The sequence below is a fragment of the Agelaius tricolor genome, unplaced genomic scaffold (assembly GCF_023055355.1).
Source record: "Agelaius tricolor isolate 1412-34295 unplaced genomic scaffold, bAgeTri1.0.p SCAF_10, whole genome shotgun sequence".
In the NCBI taxonomy this organism is placed as follows: Eukaryota; Metazoa; Chordata; class Aves; order Passeriformes; family Icteridae; genus Agelaius; species Agelaius tricolor.
In genome coordinates, this window is record NW_027269270.1 from 2,138,941 (window position 1) to 2,153,548 (window position 14,608).

Here is a 14,608-nt window from a genome sequence, read left to right on the forward strand (position 1 = left end):
GGCAGCTGAGCACTGTGTAGCCACTTGTTTAACTCCTCCTGTCCCCCCTGTCCAAACTTCAGTGTTTTTCCAGGCCTGGTGAGGAAGAAGAGCTTGTAGTCCAGAACTGGGCCAGGATACTCTGCTGGCCCATGTGAGGGAATCTAAGCACTGTGACCCCAAACACTGACACTCTCTCTTCTGCCTAGGAGTGACCATCTGGGAGCTGATGACCTTTGGTGGGAAGCCATACGATGGAATCCCAACTCGAGAGATCCCCGACCTGCTGGAGAAGGGAGAGCGCCTGCCCCAGCCCCCAATCTGCACTATTGATGTTTATATGGTGATGGTGAAGTGTAAGGAATTGTCACTTCTGATACCCCTGTATTTTTGTAGTTTTTAGTATAGTTGAGTTGAGGATGTTATATGGTGTTGGTGAAGTGCAAGGAATTGCCATTTTTGATCCCCCTGTGCTGGCTGCAAGAGCGACCCTGATTTAGAACATTTGCATAGGTAGAGCTGGGAAACAGGGCAAGCTGCTGCCACACAAAAGCTTCCCAAGATGCTGTAAATTCCATTTCAACAGTGTCTGCACATCTTTTGCAGTTTTGCAATTGTTAGCTATGAAAGGCCCAGCTAGCTCAGCCTCTTATTGTCACCGTCATATTTCCTGAAAAATCTTTTTGCCCAGGATTTTCTCCTGGGAAGCTGAGAAACCTTAGAGAAAAATGAAAACAGCAAGTATCTGATTTGTTTCTTCTGTGTTTGCTGTTTTAGAATGCTTTTGGGCATTGTTTACTAACAGGTGGTTGTTTCATTGGTTTCATGTGTGTTGTTTTTACTCAATGACCAATCACGGCCAAGCTGTGTCGAGACTCTGAAAGGAGTCACGAGTTTTCATTATTATCTTCTAGCTTTCTGTCTAAAACCTTTTTGTATTTTTTAGTATAGTTTAGTTTGGCATGTTTATATGGTGAAGTGTAAGGAATTGTCACTTTTGATACCTCTGTGCTGGTTGCAGGGGGGACCCTGGTTTAGAACATTTCCATAGGTAGTCTCTGGCAGAGCTGGGAAACAGGGCAAGCTGCTGCTGCAGCCAAACAAAAGCTTCCCAAGATACTGTAAATTCCATTTTAACACTGTCTGCACATCTTCTGCAGTTTTGCAATTGTTAGCTATGAAGGGCCCAGTTAGCTCAGCCTCTTATTACTGTCAGATGTTATCTCATATTCTTGCTGTGAAGTCAAAATTGTCTGATTGTTATTGTAAACCCTTGTCATTTCCATGACAATTGATTCTGATGTAAAAAAGATAGGATTAAAAATAATTATGGCACATGGATACCCAGCCAGAGAAGGCTGTGAGGAGAAACCCCATTTCCAAATATTGAGGAAAGAAATCACGAAGGTTTTATTGTTAGTAGAAAGAATGATGATTGAAATAGTAATAATAAAAAGTAAAATTAATAGAAGAAATGCTACAGAGAGGATTATTTTTTTTGTCATTCTTAGTCCAGTATAAAAATTTATGAATATTTTTACTCTAGTAAAAAAGGAAAAAAAGTCTGTACATGGTTTCTTCCAAGTTTTTTTATCTCCAAGATACCCCCTCTAATGACAGTATCCTCCAAGGTTATGCTTCTAATTTAAAAAGAATTAGAAATATCTCTCTGATATTTCTGGCTTAATTTAAGTGAGATTAACATACAGACATCTCATCCATCATATATACTCCTTTCCCTTTTGCTTTGTACACAAAAGCCCTGCAAAAAAAACAAAAAAAGGAAAGGACAACTAGAAGTAAATTAAGTATCTTCTGAAAACAGTTGTACTGTGCATGGAAGTGTGGAAATTAAATTGTGCAAGGGCTTTGTTGAGTGCAAAAAATGTCCCATGTGGTGAGACACATCCTTAATAAAGGTCAGTCAGGGCTGATATCCAAGTGTGCAAGGTGGAGAAAATTGCAAGGTGGTGTTGCTGGCTGTGGGACAGAGAGGAACCCAGCAAATTAAGGAGAATTCCATGTAGTAAGGAACAATCTAGCCTGGCCAAAACCAGGTGTTTCCCCTTTTATGAATCATAGAATTCTAACTTTCCATTCTTCTGGGTTCTTTATTGCAACTTTTCTTTGGGCCAGAGCTATCAAGCACTTCAAACTTGTGCATTTGAAAAAAACAGAATTATTTCCATCCTTGACATTTAACTGTTTTCTTTCTCATCTTTCATCCAGGCTGGATGATTGATGCTGACAGTCGGCCAAAATTCAAGGAGCTGGCTGCTGAATTCTCCAGAATGGCTCGAGACCCTCAGAGATACCTGGTGATTCAGGTGAGCAACCCTGCAGCATCACAGGGGTGGAAAAACAATTCTTTCTATAGCACCCAAGTCTTAGGGGTGTTGGCTTGGAATGTTTTGAAGTGTTATTCCCCACCCCTCCTATCTGAGCCTAAATAGCTGAGATATTTGACAAAATATGTCAGAACTTGGGTCAGAAACTGATCTTGTATGGGAAAAAGAGAGAAGAAAGAATAAAAGCTCAATCACAAGAATGCCAAAAACATGGTTTTGCTTGATTCATGCAGCTACTCCCTTCTTGTCATCATATTCCCAGTAAGAAAAAAAAAAACAAAAACAACAAACAACAAAACAAACCCACAAATTATGTGGATACAGAGCTTTTGAACAAACAAAGCAGCATGTGTGGTCCCTGCAGCCTGGCTGCCAGGGCATTAGGAAGGCTGAAATTCTCTCATTGGGAAGTTAATCCATCTTTTGATGTTTTTCCTCTCTCAATACAATCTGTTCAGGGAGATGATCGTATGAAGCTCCCAAGCCCAAATGACAGCAAGTTCTTCCAAAATCTTCTTGATGAGGAAGACCTGGAAGATATGATGGATGCTGAAGAGTATCTTGTTCCTCAAGCCTTCAACATTCCTCCTCCCATCTACACCTCCAGGACAAGAATTGATTCCAACAGGGTAAGAGCAAGCTCTGACAGAAAATATTGGTTATTATAAAAGCACAGGTGGAGATTTAAGTACACCAATCAAACAGAGGCCAGCTCTGCCTTGGGAATTACAAGCTCCCTTTGTAAGGAGAGTGGCTATAAAAATGTTGTCACTGGGCTCCCTGTTCATTGTGCCTCAGTGAATTCTAAATTAATAGCCCAGCCTTGAGTGAACAAAGGCTCAGCTTGAGCTGCCTGTCCTGAAAGCACAGCTGAGGCTGCTGAAGTCAAGCAGGGCTGCATCTGCACTGTGATGTGGCCAGGAAGTGCACAGCCCTGGTGCTGCCATCCTGTTCACTTGGCAGGGCTGGCACTGAACGAACTGAGGGCAGCTGGAATATGCAGATAATGGAGCTTTTGTGAATGGAGGCAGATTTCCAAGCCAGCCCCTTTTCCTGTTTGCATGTGATGCTTTCATAGCCCCCCTTCCCAAATGTGTGTTTGTGCTGGGCACATGGCAGATGCTGGCAGGCTGAGCTGGGCACCCTCCCTGTCAGGGGAGGAAATGCTCTTCCCTGCTCATGGGGACTTGAGAGAGTGTTCAGGGGAATTCAGCTCACAGAACTCCAGCCATCTGAGGGGTAGGGATACAATCTGAGCTCTTCCCCCAGACTTCATTCCGTGGTACTGGACGTTGCTGCCTCTCTGGGGCATTTCCAGTGGGATAAGTTCCTTTCTGGAGGTGTCTTTCTCTACTCCCTAACTCCTGACAGCTGCAGAGCAGTGTCAGTCCTGCTGTGGGGGAGCTCTGGGGTGTTGAATCCTGTCCTACATGTCTGTGCCCTGCTGCAGGTGAGCAGCTAAGTCAGATGTCTGGAATCTGTTTTCCCTCCTCTGCCTGTTCCTGTGCTTGGCTCCAGCCTTTCAACATCTCACTTGCCACCCTTCTCACATAACTGAGAGCTGGTGAAATGCATTCATCATGTGAGGGCATTCACACAGGCATCAGCTGTGTTTTAACCAGGCACTTGTTTTCTCTCCAGCCTCCTTTTGGTCCAGAGTCACAGTTTAAATACTAAGTATAGTCCCTTTGAAATGCTGCTGTTTATTCCTCATGGTTTAGACACCTTTTGGACATTTATCCTTGGCTGAGGTAGTCCCAAATTCACACCCAGGTGTGAACTGAATACAGCATGTGAGACAGGGAAGAGGTGAGTGAGAGCCAAGTGTATAACCTGAGCCAGTGTCCATGCTCTGGCCATACCTGCAGGAAGCTCCTTACCCTCTCCTGAGGAAATCAGGCCTTTCTGGGAATAAGGAAGACAAAATCTGGGCTTAACAGCCAGTTTGAAAGGAAATTGCTGCTGTTTTAAAGGCAAGGAAACTGGAGATGTCTGGATTCATGTAGCATTTCTCCTGTATCACTGAATGACAGTGAAGTAGGGATGAAGCACAATTTAGCACTAAGTGAGAAACTTTCTTTTTGTGACTACAAGAGTTAATTGATGGTAATCTGAAATACATCAGGTTTACTACGAGCTGTCTCTGGAGAGGTTGTTTCCTTTCCTGCCAGCTTCTGAGCAAAGAAGGGAAGGGCAGCAGTTACCTCTGGAAGGCACTCCCTGTCACAGGGATGTGAATCACTGGAGCTTGGTTTGCCCCAGTGAAGTTCTGCCTCTTACACCAGCACAGGGCTGAGAGGGCAGGGTCTGACACAGTGCCTTTGTTATATTCATCCCTCTCCCATGTTTGCTGGAAACACTGGGACACATTTAAAGGAGAAAGGCTTAGTAAAAAAATGTACTTGCTTTTACAACAGCTCCCTTTGCCCTCTGTTTTGGTACCAGCCCAATTGAGGAGCCCACTAGAGCTGAGGGGATTCCAGTGAAAATCCTAGATTTAATATTCTGAAAGATTTATTTACAGCATGTTATTTGGGCAGCCAGCATGGTCACTGGGATATTCATGGAATGAAAACACAGGCATTTATTTCTAATATTATCATTAGTGGTGGTGGTGTTGTTATTACATGAAAATTTAAGTAACTTTCACAATGCCTTTTACCAACTTCAAAGCACACCATTTCAGCTGCTTGCACACATGTGATCTTGAACTCAGCAGAGCTGCAGAAAGAGACCCCAGGCCTCATTTTTGCCATACAGAGAGACTCTATCACATTCTTGACGTGACATCTCCTTTCCTCAGCTCACAATTTCCCATCTTGGTTTGAAACTGTGATCTTGTACCACTGAAGACAGTGGGAGCTTTGCTTTGCAATTCAATTTAATGACAGTAACAAGACTGTATCCTCTTTTCAGTAACTTGCTGACAGTTTTTCTCTGGCATTGTACAACAATCTAACATTTAAACAAAGCTGGAATTACCTTTTGCCAAAAGTCTGCAGTTTGTGAGCCAGGCTGTCTGACCCAGATCAGACAGAGAGGTCCAAGAGGGCTGAGCTGGAAGCCCTGCACTCCTGGTTTCCTCTGCAGAGGTGTTTTCTGGAGGTAATACATGTGTGCAGAAAGCCACATACATTTCTGTTGCCTTTGTGAAGCAGTCAGTTTCTCAGTACATTGACTATTCTTTTAGTGAAGATTGATTTAAAGAAAACACAATCACCCCTTTAAGGTAATAGTGCATCTGCTGTGCATAGCTCAGTACAGATGGATGTCAGCTACAGGAGTCACATGGAATTGAAATGCTGTCAGAGCTCTCTGTCTGCACTTGTCTGATTCTGTCTGGGTGTTTCCTTTGGTTAGTCTCTGATTTATGCTTGTGCATATTGATATTGCACAAACTCATTAGGGTGCTGCTGCAGCCATGGACACCAAATGAAAGGATACAGCTCAGGTAGTTTGTGTTCACTATTTCTGGCAAATTGCATTTATGGGGAGATAGTGAGGCAGCTTGGTGAAGTTAAACACACAGACAAGAGCTGCATTTTCAGGGAATAAGAAGTATGGAAAATACTGTATTTCCCACCTTAGCTGCACCAGTGCAGGTTTAGTGGCCAAGGAGTCCATCAGGGCACCGTGCTCTTTCTCTGTGCTGGCAGTGGTGGTTCAATGTTCCAGCAGCACAGCTCCTTGGGGACAGAGGTGGGCAGGAGGAAAGCAAGGAGATCATAAACCTTCTCACACATAAGCTTTGAAGTCAAGGAATATCATTGTTGCTGCTAGTAATAAAGGGATGGGACTATTTTCAGGCTAAGAACCATTTATTGCTCAGATAAACATCAGTCTCAGAGGCTGTGAGATTTTAAGGGAGCAAGAAGTCAGCCATAGCTCAAAGTAGTCACAAGTTCTTTGTTACAAGACAATATAGAACTTTCTACTCTAATGAACAGTTGCCACAAGGTGTATTTTGCTTTTGTAACCTATCACCTTTACTTATTCCTACTGCACTGTGGGTACTTTTGTCTAATAGGCCTTTGTCACACTTACACACATATGCTTCAATTATAACTTCTAAACTCTGAGAAGTTAGAACTTTCTTGTACTTGTAGTACTCTCTAAGAACTCTAAGTACAAGAAAATTCTAACAGAGTTCTCAGAACTCTCTTGTACTCTGTACAATCACACCTCTACATGATAAACCTTTCACTATCTTATCAGTACAGTTTCTTACTTAAGGTATATTCTTACTTACAACTATAGCAACATAAGTTTCTGATTCTTCTACTTAATGTCTGTGTACTTTATTTTTAAATCAATCCAAGCCCCTTCCAAGGCTGCAGATTAAACTCTTCAGTATTTGTAGAAGTTTCTGTTTTTCTGACTCCCACAGAGGAAGAAAGGAAGAACAGGAGCATTTACTTTCTCAGGAAAGCCCTGAAGTTTCCCTGTGGTGATCTGAGATCTAAATCCTTGCAGTTTTTGGTGGGAGAGGCACACTCCCACCCATGGGAAGAACAGAGCTATTTGGATGTGCATTAGCACTGCAGTGCTGCAGCCCCTGGACAGAAGACTGGAGAGAGGGAAGGCTTCTGGGAAGTTGCCAGCTCCCCAGGAAGTCTCACATCCTTCCTCCTCCAGGGGTTACACAGATCTATGAAGCTGCAAGGCTCAGACACAGCTCCAGCATTTCCATGACATCCATGCTGGCTCCCTGCTGGCATGTCCTTGGGACCTACCTGTGCTGCTGGGAGCGGAGCCCTGCACAGGCTCTGACCCTGGCCTCTCTTGTGAAGTCCAGCTTTTAAATAAAAATTAGCATCCTAAGCTAAATTGAATTCTTTCATTGGATCTGAAACTCTTCAGCTGCAATTTTGTCTCTGGCTTTTTCCAATTTTTATTTTCCACTGTCCAGAGATACTCCAGAAAAATAGAGTTTCAGAAGCTCTGTGCTTCTGAGAGATAAGCTGAATCCTCAGCAGTGTTTCCATGAGCACAGGACCCCAGCTAGTGCTCAAGTGTCCTGAATTCCCATCCATTAGATGATTCATTCAGGTATTTGTAACGAGTGCTGTCCTGTGTGTGCAGAGATAATGCTAATACAGCAAGCACTCTGTGTGCCCCACAATGCTTTTTGCTCTAAGTCCTTGGCTAATTCCTGATGAAAACTGTCTATACTGTTTATTGATGCTGTCCCTGTAATTTCATTCCACGCACTGTACATCATGGAAGCACCAATTGCCAACCCTGCAATTAAATATCAAGCAATTTTTTTTTTTTTTTCAGAGATGTCTAATCCATATGTCCATGGAGATTGTCCTGCTTGGCTGAAGCAGCCTGTGGGACACTGGGAGCAAGTGTTCAGCTCTCTGAGCAGGACCTGGTGTGGCCTTAGGTCTGGTAGTGCAGCATTCTTGCCCCTTGGCAAAGCCAGGAGGGAGCTGTGGTTTGACCATGGTTCCTCCTGTGTCCAGGGTTTAGCAGCACCTGCTCCCCATTGCTTTTCCTGTAAGAGAAGGGAATTAGGTGTTCCTGCCCAAGTCATTCCTCCAGGTGTGTCCTGGCCACATGGGACTGATGGCAGTAAAACTGCTTCAGCTTGAAGTTAATCCAAAATGTATGTGAATAGACCTCCAGGCTGTGTGGGAATGTCACTGTCATATTTTCTGGAAAAATCCCTTCACCAGGAATTCTTCTCCTGGGAAGCTGAGAAGCCTCAGAGAAAAATGAAAACAATAATTATCTGATTTGCTTCTCCTGTGTTTTGCTGCTTTGAATGTGGTTGGAGATTGTTTATCCAACATGTGAATTGTTTCTATTTAATGACCAATTACAGTCCAGCTGTGTCAGGACTCTGGAAGAGGTCACAAGTTTTTCATTAGTATCTTGTCAAGCCTTCTGTCTGTATCCTTTCTCTATTCTTTAGTATAGTTTTAGTATAGCATTTTATAATATAAGTACATAAAATAATAAATTAGCCTACTAAGAACATTCAGGCAGATTCTCAATTCCTCCTTCATCCTGGGGACCTAGCAAATACCACATGGGGCCAGCATCTTGTCCAGCCTTCTGGCATGGCATAGACAAGAGTCTCTTGTCTCTTAATTTCTGCATCAGGTGCAGAAATTCTATTTGAGGTGGAGTTTGTCTTTTAGAAAGATTGTCTTGATTGTATCAAGTGGGGTGGAAAATGCATCACAGTTTCACTGGGCAATTAATGCTGACTCCTTAGCAGGGTTTGGATTCTGTTCCTGCCTTCCCTGCACACTTTTTTGTACTAGATCTAAGGAGCTGCCAGCTATCAGAAATCTCTGGTTTCCATGGTGTGATTCTTGGGGTGTCCTGTGCAGGGCCAGGAGCTGCACTCAATGATCCCTGGGGATCCCTTCCAATTCAGGATATTCTGTGATTCTCTGATTCTTCTGCTTAAAAGGCTAAACAGGATGTTAGCATTTGTATATGTTTGCTGCTCAATGATGACAACACAGATGTCCTTTTCTTGGTTTGTTTGTGGTGTTTGCCACCTTTCTGCTTCTGCAGGATTGTCCCAAAAATAATATGACCACGTCTTCCCCTAAATTTGATATCTCTTATGGCAGTCTGTCAGGTTGTGGTCTTCTTTATTTATTTCTATCCCTTTCCTTTAATTGCTGCTCCTTAAAAGGTGATCAAACACTTTCTGAAAATCTTAGTAGTCATTTATTTTGCCTCTGTCACTTCCTTATGCAAGTGTGGGAATAAAATCTCCAATGCCAGAACAGATGGTCTTGTAAATGAACTAGACATTGATTCAAAGCATTTCACAGTGTTTCAGATGATTACACTGAGTAACTCTAGATCAGCTCTCTTGCTTCTTTAGAACTGCATGATTACTTGGAGAAGTTTGTATGAAGCCCTTCTGCATGTCTTTTGCTAAACACTCCATTTTGTGTATTTCCCTAGGAGAGTCTAAGCAATTTACTGCCTTCAGACCTTTAGGGTAATTCTGCAAGTCCAACAAACCCCTTTTCAAGAGCTCCAATTCCCATTTTCTGCTTTCCTAAGTTTTATTCTGGTGATAGGAGGCTCCTGTCCGTTCTGCTCTGTCTTTTGCATTAAGCACTTCCCCAGAGCTGTTGGTGTTTAGTTGGTGTCTGGCACACCACCACAAGTATTTTTCCTTTTTTCTTCTGGAAAATTCTTCTGGAAAATTCTTCTGGGTCTGTTTCCAGTCTTTGTTGAAAGTGTGGATAGCAGCAGGCCAACCTTGTCCATGAAAAGCAGGAGATGAACCCAGACTAATAGTAATTTCATTGCTCAGGGTGAAGAGGTACTGAGAATAAGCATGCAAAAATACACTCTAAAATATATTACATGAAAAATTATTTTGGTCTTAATATTTTACATAAAAAAGGAAAGCTTCTTACAAAATATGTGTATCTAGAACAGGTATTTAAATACCTTTTATTTAAATATGTGCTTTTTAAAATGTGCTAGTCTTGCTAGAGGAGAAAGGCAGAAAATTCCTATGGAGGACTCAAATGGAATAGATAATTCCTGGGTCTTCAGAGAGAATTCTCTGAAAGTGCTTTATTGCAATTAGTTTCTTGCTTTGCAGCCAGGCTGGCTGAAATCAGTGACGGCTCTCAAGGAGTAAACCCTTCTCAGCCTGAACTGATTATCAGGACCAACTGGTCAAATTAACTCATGATTTTGCAGGGAACTGCCTTAAAACTGGAATTTTTTAATGCATTAGCTGTTTTCTGTCACAGTCAGGCTTCTTTATTCAGGCATCTAGCTTTAGAGTCAGAGAAGAGGATAAAGAGTTAAAAAGGATAAAGAGTTAGAGACTTTGCTAAAGAATTGGATGGTATTTTGGCTTCTACAAATGGTAAGATGGATTAAAAACAAAACCACCAGTCACAGTACCTTCTGTAAGCTCAGTGGATCTGGTGGGAGAGGCTGGAGCTGTACATTCTTCCATCTTTCATGTGTGACATGTAAATTCATTGAGCTTTAATGTAAACTGGTTTAAAATCAGGCAGCATCTGCTTAATCCATGAATAGCTGCTGGCTGTGTTAACAGTAAAGAGAGCTCACAGCTGATCCATTTTCTTCTCTATCCTGAAAAGAAAAAGCCAATAGATACAAAAAGAGTAAGTAATAAATATTTTTACACTGCACTGATGAGGCATTCTTAGAAAACAGCAAGCTAAACAACTCTACATAATTCAGTAGATGGAAAAGTGGACTGAGAGTCAGGAAATAATTATGAGAGCCGGGAGAAAATTTTTTCTTTTGTGACAAAATGTGAAGCAGAAATTGTTAATGGAAAATATCCATTTGTGAGGAACACTATTTGTGGTTTTCTTAAAATAGTAAAAGCACCTGAAAAATACCAGGGGGCATGATTTGCAAGTGCACCAAGCAGAGCTGCAGCTTGACAACTTAAACAGCAGTCTGGTCCCCAAGGTGGAGAGGGCTCAGTGTCCCAGGGCAGTGGGACTCCTGGGATAATGCTTTGGGAGGACTCCCAGGTGGCAGGAGGACTGGAGAGCATCCTGTAAAATAAATACTAAATACTGTACTTTCTAAACATAGATGCAATGGAGCTAAATGCCAGCACAGCCTAAAAAGCCCCCTTTGTTAGCCAGAGTAAAGAGTCTGCCTTTCTTGTTGAATGCTGCGGGAGGGGAGGGAAAAATAATTTTCAAAGCTATAAAAAGACTCTCCAAAAGATGCAGTTGGGAGAAGTGGGAGGAGGCACAGATGAAGTGTAGATTTAGAATGTTGAGAAATGATTATTTTATCCAAATCAGCTGGATGGTTAGTTCTTTTAGACTATTATTGCCACCAGAACCTCAGCCCTGCTCTAAATCAACTCAGCATTTCATCAAGAAGCCTATTCTTTGCTTTAAGAGACCAAGAGTGCACAATTATGGGTTTCTTTTCCCCTTTGCATAATAAAATTGGGAGATTATCATCAAGTTTCTATTCAGATTTTAGGAAGGCTTTTTTATTTTATTTTTAAAACTCATCTTTGTCTGTAAAAGCTCCCTGTTCAGGCCAGCATGTGGCAATGATTACTGCTGTAAAGGCTTCGATGGAGATGTGCTCTATTTCATTCTCAATGAGGGTTGATGGCATTTTGAGAGGCTCAGAATATCCTTTGATTACTGTATAAAAAAGGCTGGGCAAGATGGCAGTGCAGCATGCACTAGGAGGGGGCTGCTGCTGCTCCCAGCATCGCTCATCAACTTTCTTTTGTGCCTTTCTCTTTTTTTTTTTTAATATTTTTTTTATTTTTTGTCTTCCATGTCACAATCAAAAAATCACGGGTGTGTTGTGGTTTTGGTCTTATTCTCCATCCTTCCCCTGTTTTGGGATTTGAAGCTTGAGGTTTGTACAGAAAAGAAGATGCTGCTGGTCCTGTGCTTTGGACAGAGCAAGAGCAGTGCTGACCCCTCTGTCCCACAGGGAATTGTTGGAACAGGTGGGAAATGGCACCTCATCCCTCTCAAATCGTGGAGAATTGGCTCACTGCTAAAAGGTGCCATTACTGTAAAGTGTCTTGGAGAGTGTATTAAAGAAGAGAGTGACAGAAAGCTACTCATGGGTGACAGGAAGGATGGGGGAGTCAAGGAGATTGGAAGGAAGAGATAGGCAATGCCAGCTGTCTCTGTTCCTGCTCTGCTCTCTGTTTGACACTCAGACGCATTAACACAGACTGAAAGGCAAAGGGAAACCTTGCATCTCCATTCCTGTGTCATGCTTAGATCAAAGTGTAAATTGTGCCAGCTGAAATCCATTTGCCAGCCCCTCTGAAGGTAGGGTGGAGGATGGATGCAGGTTTCTGAGCTCCAGAGAACAGCTGGGTTTCCAAGCCTTTGGTGCCATGCAGCTTTTATTTCCAGTCTGGGTATCAGGCACAAAGAGAGGAGGCTACAGAAAAGCATTTCCCCTACCTTCTCCTGTCAGTGTAGCTGGATACTGAGTTTTGTGCCCAAATTTGGCATCTCTTAAGAGATTATTTTAATTGGTGGGCTTGTCATCTTTGATTTCTCTACTTGGTGAAGTGTTAGACTGAAAATATATGGTTTATATCTGGGATTTTCCAGCAACAGCACAGGAAACACTCTGTGCTGTGTACAGGTATGTTGTTTCCCATGCCAAGATTTTGTTTGTGATGTATGCCATTTACTGTTCACAATCCAGACTAAATTAATCCTAGAAGGCAGTTTGGGTGTCCCAATCCATATGGACTGCTCTAAAAGAGTTAACAAGTATGAAAACAGACAGTTATGAGAGAAAATGATGCAAGAGAAGGTGGTGATGATTTATCTTTAGCTGAGAAGTTGGTCAGTACTGAGCTGAACCCAGGGGTCAGTGAAACACCCAAACTGACTTTGGACAGATTCAGGGATGTCTTAAACCCCCCATTCTGCCAGGACATGGGCTGGCATACCTCAGCCTATGGGAGCTGAGTTACAGCCCAGGATGCCTGCAAATCCTATCTGTCCTCTAGCTCACAGCAACCAGGAAAAAGTCAGATGTAGAAAAAGACTTCATCTTTGCTTCTTCTATTTATTTTTCCTTCTCTGATCTAAGCTGGATGTTTTGTGTCTCAATGGTGAAAGCAGCAGTTGTTGGAGACTGGAGCAAACTGATGCTTACACTGTTTCTATACTTGTGATCAACATTTAAGTTAAACATGTGAGATATTCTGAGAAAAGGTACTGCTGGAAAAGGGGCTGGGATGTCATAATTTCCCATAAAGATTCCCCAGTCCCCAACTTTATGGCCAGGAAATGCCAGACTTGTATCAGGTGCTGTGAGCTGTAGGGATGGATATGCTTGAACCTTAACAGACCAGTGTCAAATCCTTTCTATTTATATTTCTATTTCTATGTGGCCTTTCTCTGAGCAGGGGCTGGGACCAGAAACCCCCAGGGGTCTGCAAAGCCTTCCAGCAATTACTGTACAAACAGCATTCCATTTCTATTGAACATTGCACAGTGATCTCATGGTGTGTGCTTTTCCCTTTGGTTTTCATCTCAGAAATATTTGCTGTCTGGAGCAGGGCAGAGAAATCTGCAAATTCTATGGAAGCAGGACTGCAGCCAAGCAGAGGTGGCTGTTTTCTTGGAATGGTCTTTCCTATTTGAATTTCAGTTTGGATCTGTTGTAAAATACCAGGCTGCTCCCTTGGAATTTGCTTGGGGGCTGGGGGGGACACTCTGCATTGTGTGCTCTGCCTGCAGCCCCACCAGACCATCCCAAATATTATTCAGATCCCCTCCCACAAATCAGCTGTCCTTCCTGGAGAACTGCTGAGATTTTGGTGCTTGCAGCAAGGTCTCTTACCTTAGGATGCCTTGCTTTGGTGACTGGAGCCTGGATACTCCCTTAGTTTGAAATTAGGGCAGGAGTTTCTAGGGGAAGGAGGAGAGTGAGTTGTTTCTGGGGGCACGCAGCCCAGGACTGATGAGTGGTACAAAGTGTTGCCAGTTTTTGCTCAAAGCAGGTAATTATTGAGTTGCCTGAGGCCTGGAGCACAGGATACCCCTGAACAGCATCCCAGTGGCAAGGCTGGAGTGTTTTACTCCTGCTTTGGTGCTTTTTTGTGAAGGAGAGGAGGAGGCAGCTGGGTTTATGCACTCTGAGCAGGATCAGAGTGGGCTCAAACATGTGTGTACATTCATGCTGGCAAAGCCTTGCTGAAGCAGAGAGAAATCTTTGTCCTGTGAGTTCAGCAGGCTGCTTAAGAGCAAGGAACAGCAGTGATTGTGCAACCTTGTCAACATTTCTGTGGCTGCCCAGGAAAACCAGCTTGCAGCAGCAAGGGGGCTGGACCCAACAAGGCTTTGATTTCATTGCAGTTTAAGAGGCAGCCAGAAAATATTATGTCCCTGCTATAAAGGAGGAGATATTTACCTTCAGGAGATTTTAGAAGCAAGGAATTGGAAAATGAAATTAATGAATAGAAAGCAATAACACAAGCCAATATTCACAGAAATGTTATTTACCTCTCTTGGATCAGGGCTCATTTTACACAAATATTGGCTGTTATAACAGCTGATGTGTCATTGGTATTTTGTACCAGAGGGCCTTGGAAAAAGGCTTTAGGAGACATTTTCTTGGATTTCATTCTTTCTCCACCTTGTCATATTTTTGCCTAAAATTCAATCATGTGGTGTACAGAATGAAATCTTGGGCATTTCTGGGGAGGGCTGCCCATGGAGTGTGATGTAAAGGAGTGAGGCTCCTTCTGGAGTGTGATGAGTTCCCCTGTCAGTGGATGTGTGCAC

At 42.8% G+C, this 14,608-nt stretch overlaps 1 protein-coding gene across 2 annotated transcripts in view; it reads left to right on the forward strand.

The window, feature by feature from the left end:
• Positions 1–14,608, forward strand: part of ERBB4 (erb-b2 receptor tyrosine kinase 4) — a 592,065-nt gene that overhangs the window by 565,354 nt on the left and 12,103 nt on the right. For both annotated transcript variants that reach the window (XM_071434337.1, XM_071434338.1), the window contains exons 23-25: positions 189–335; positions 2,209–2,306; positions 2,786–2,956. In XM_071434337.1, coding sequence (XP_071290438.1) covers positions 189–335; positions 2,209–2,306; positions 2,786–2,956 — 416 coding nt within the window. The remainder of the gene's footprint in view (positions 1–188; positions 336–2,208; positions 2,307–2,785; positions 2,957–14,608) is intronic.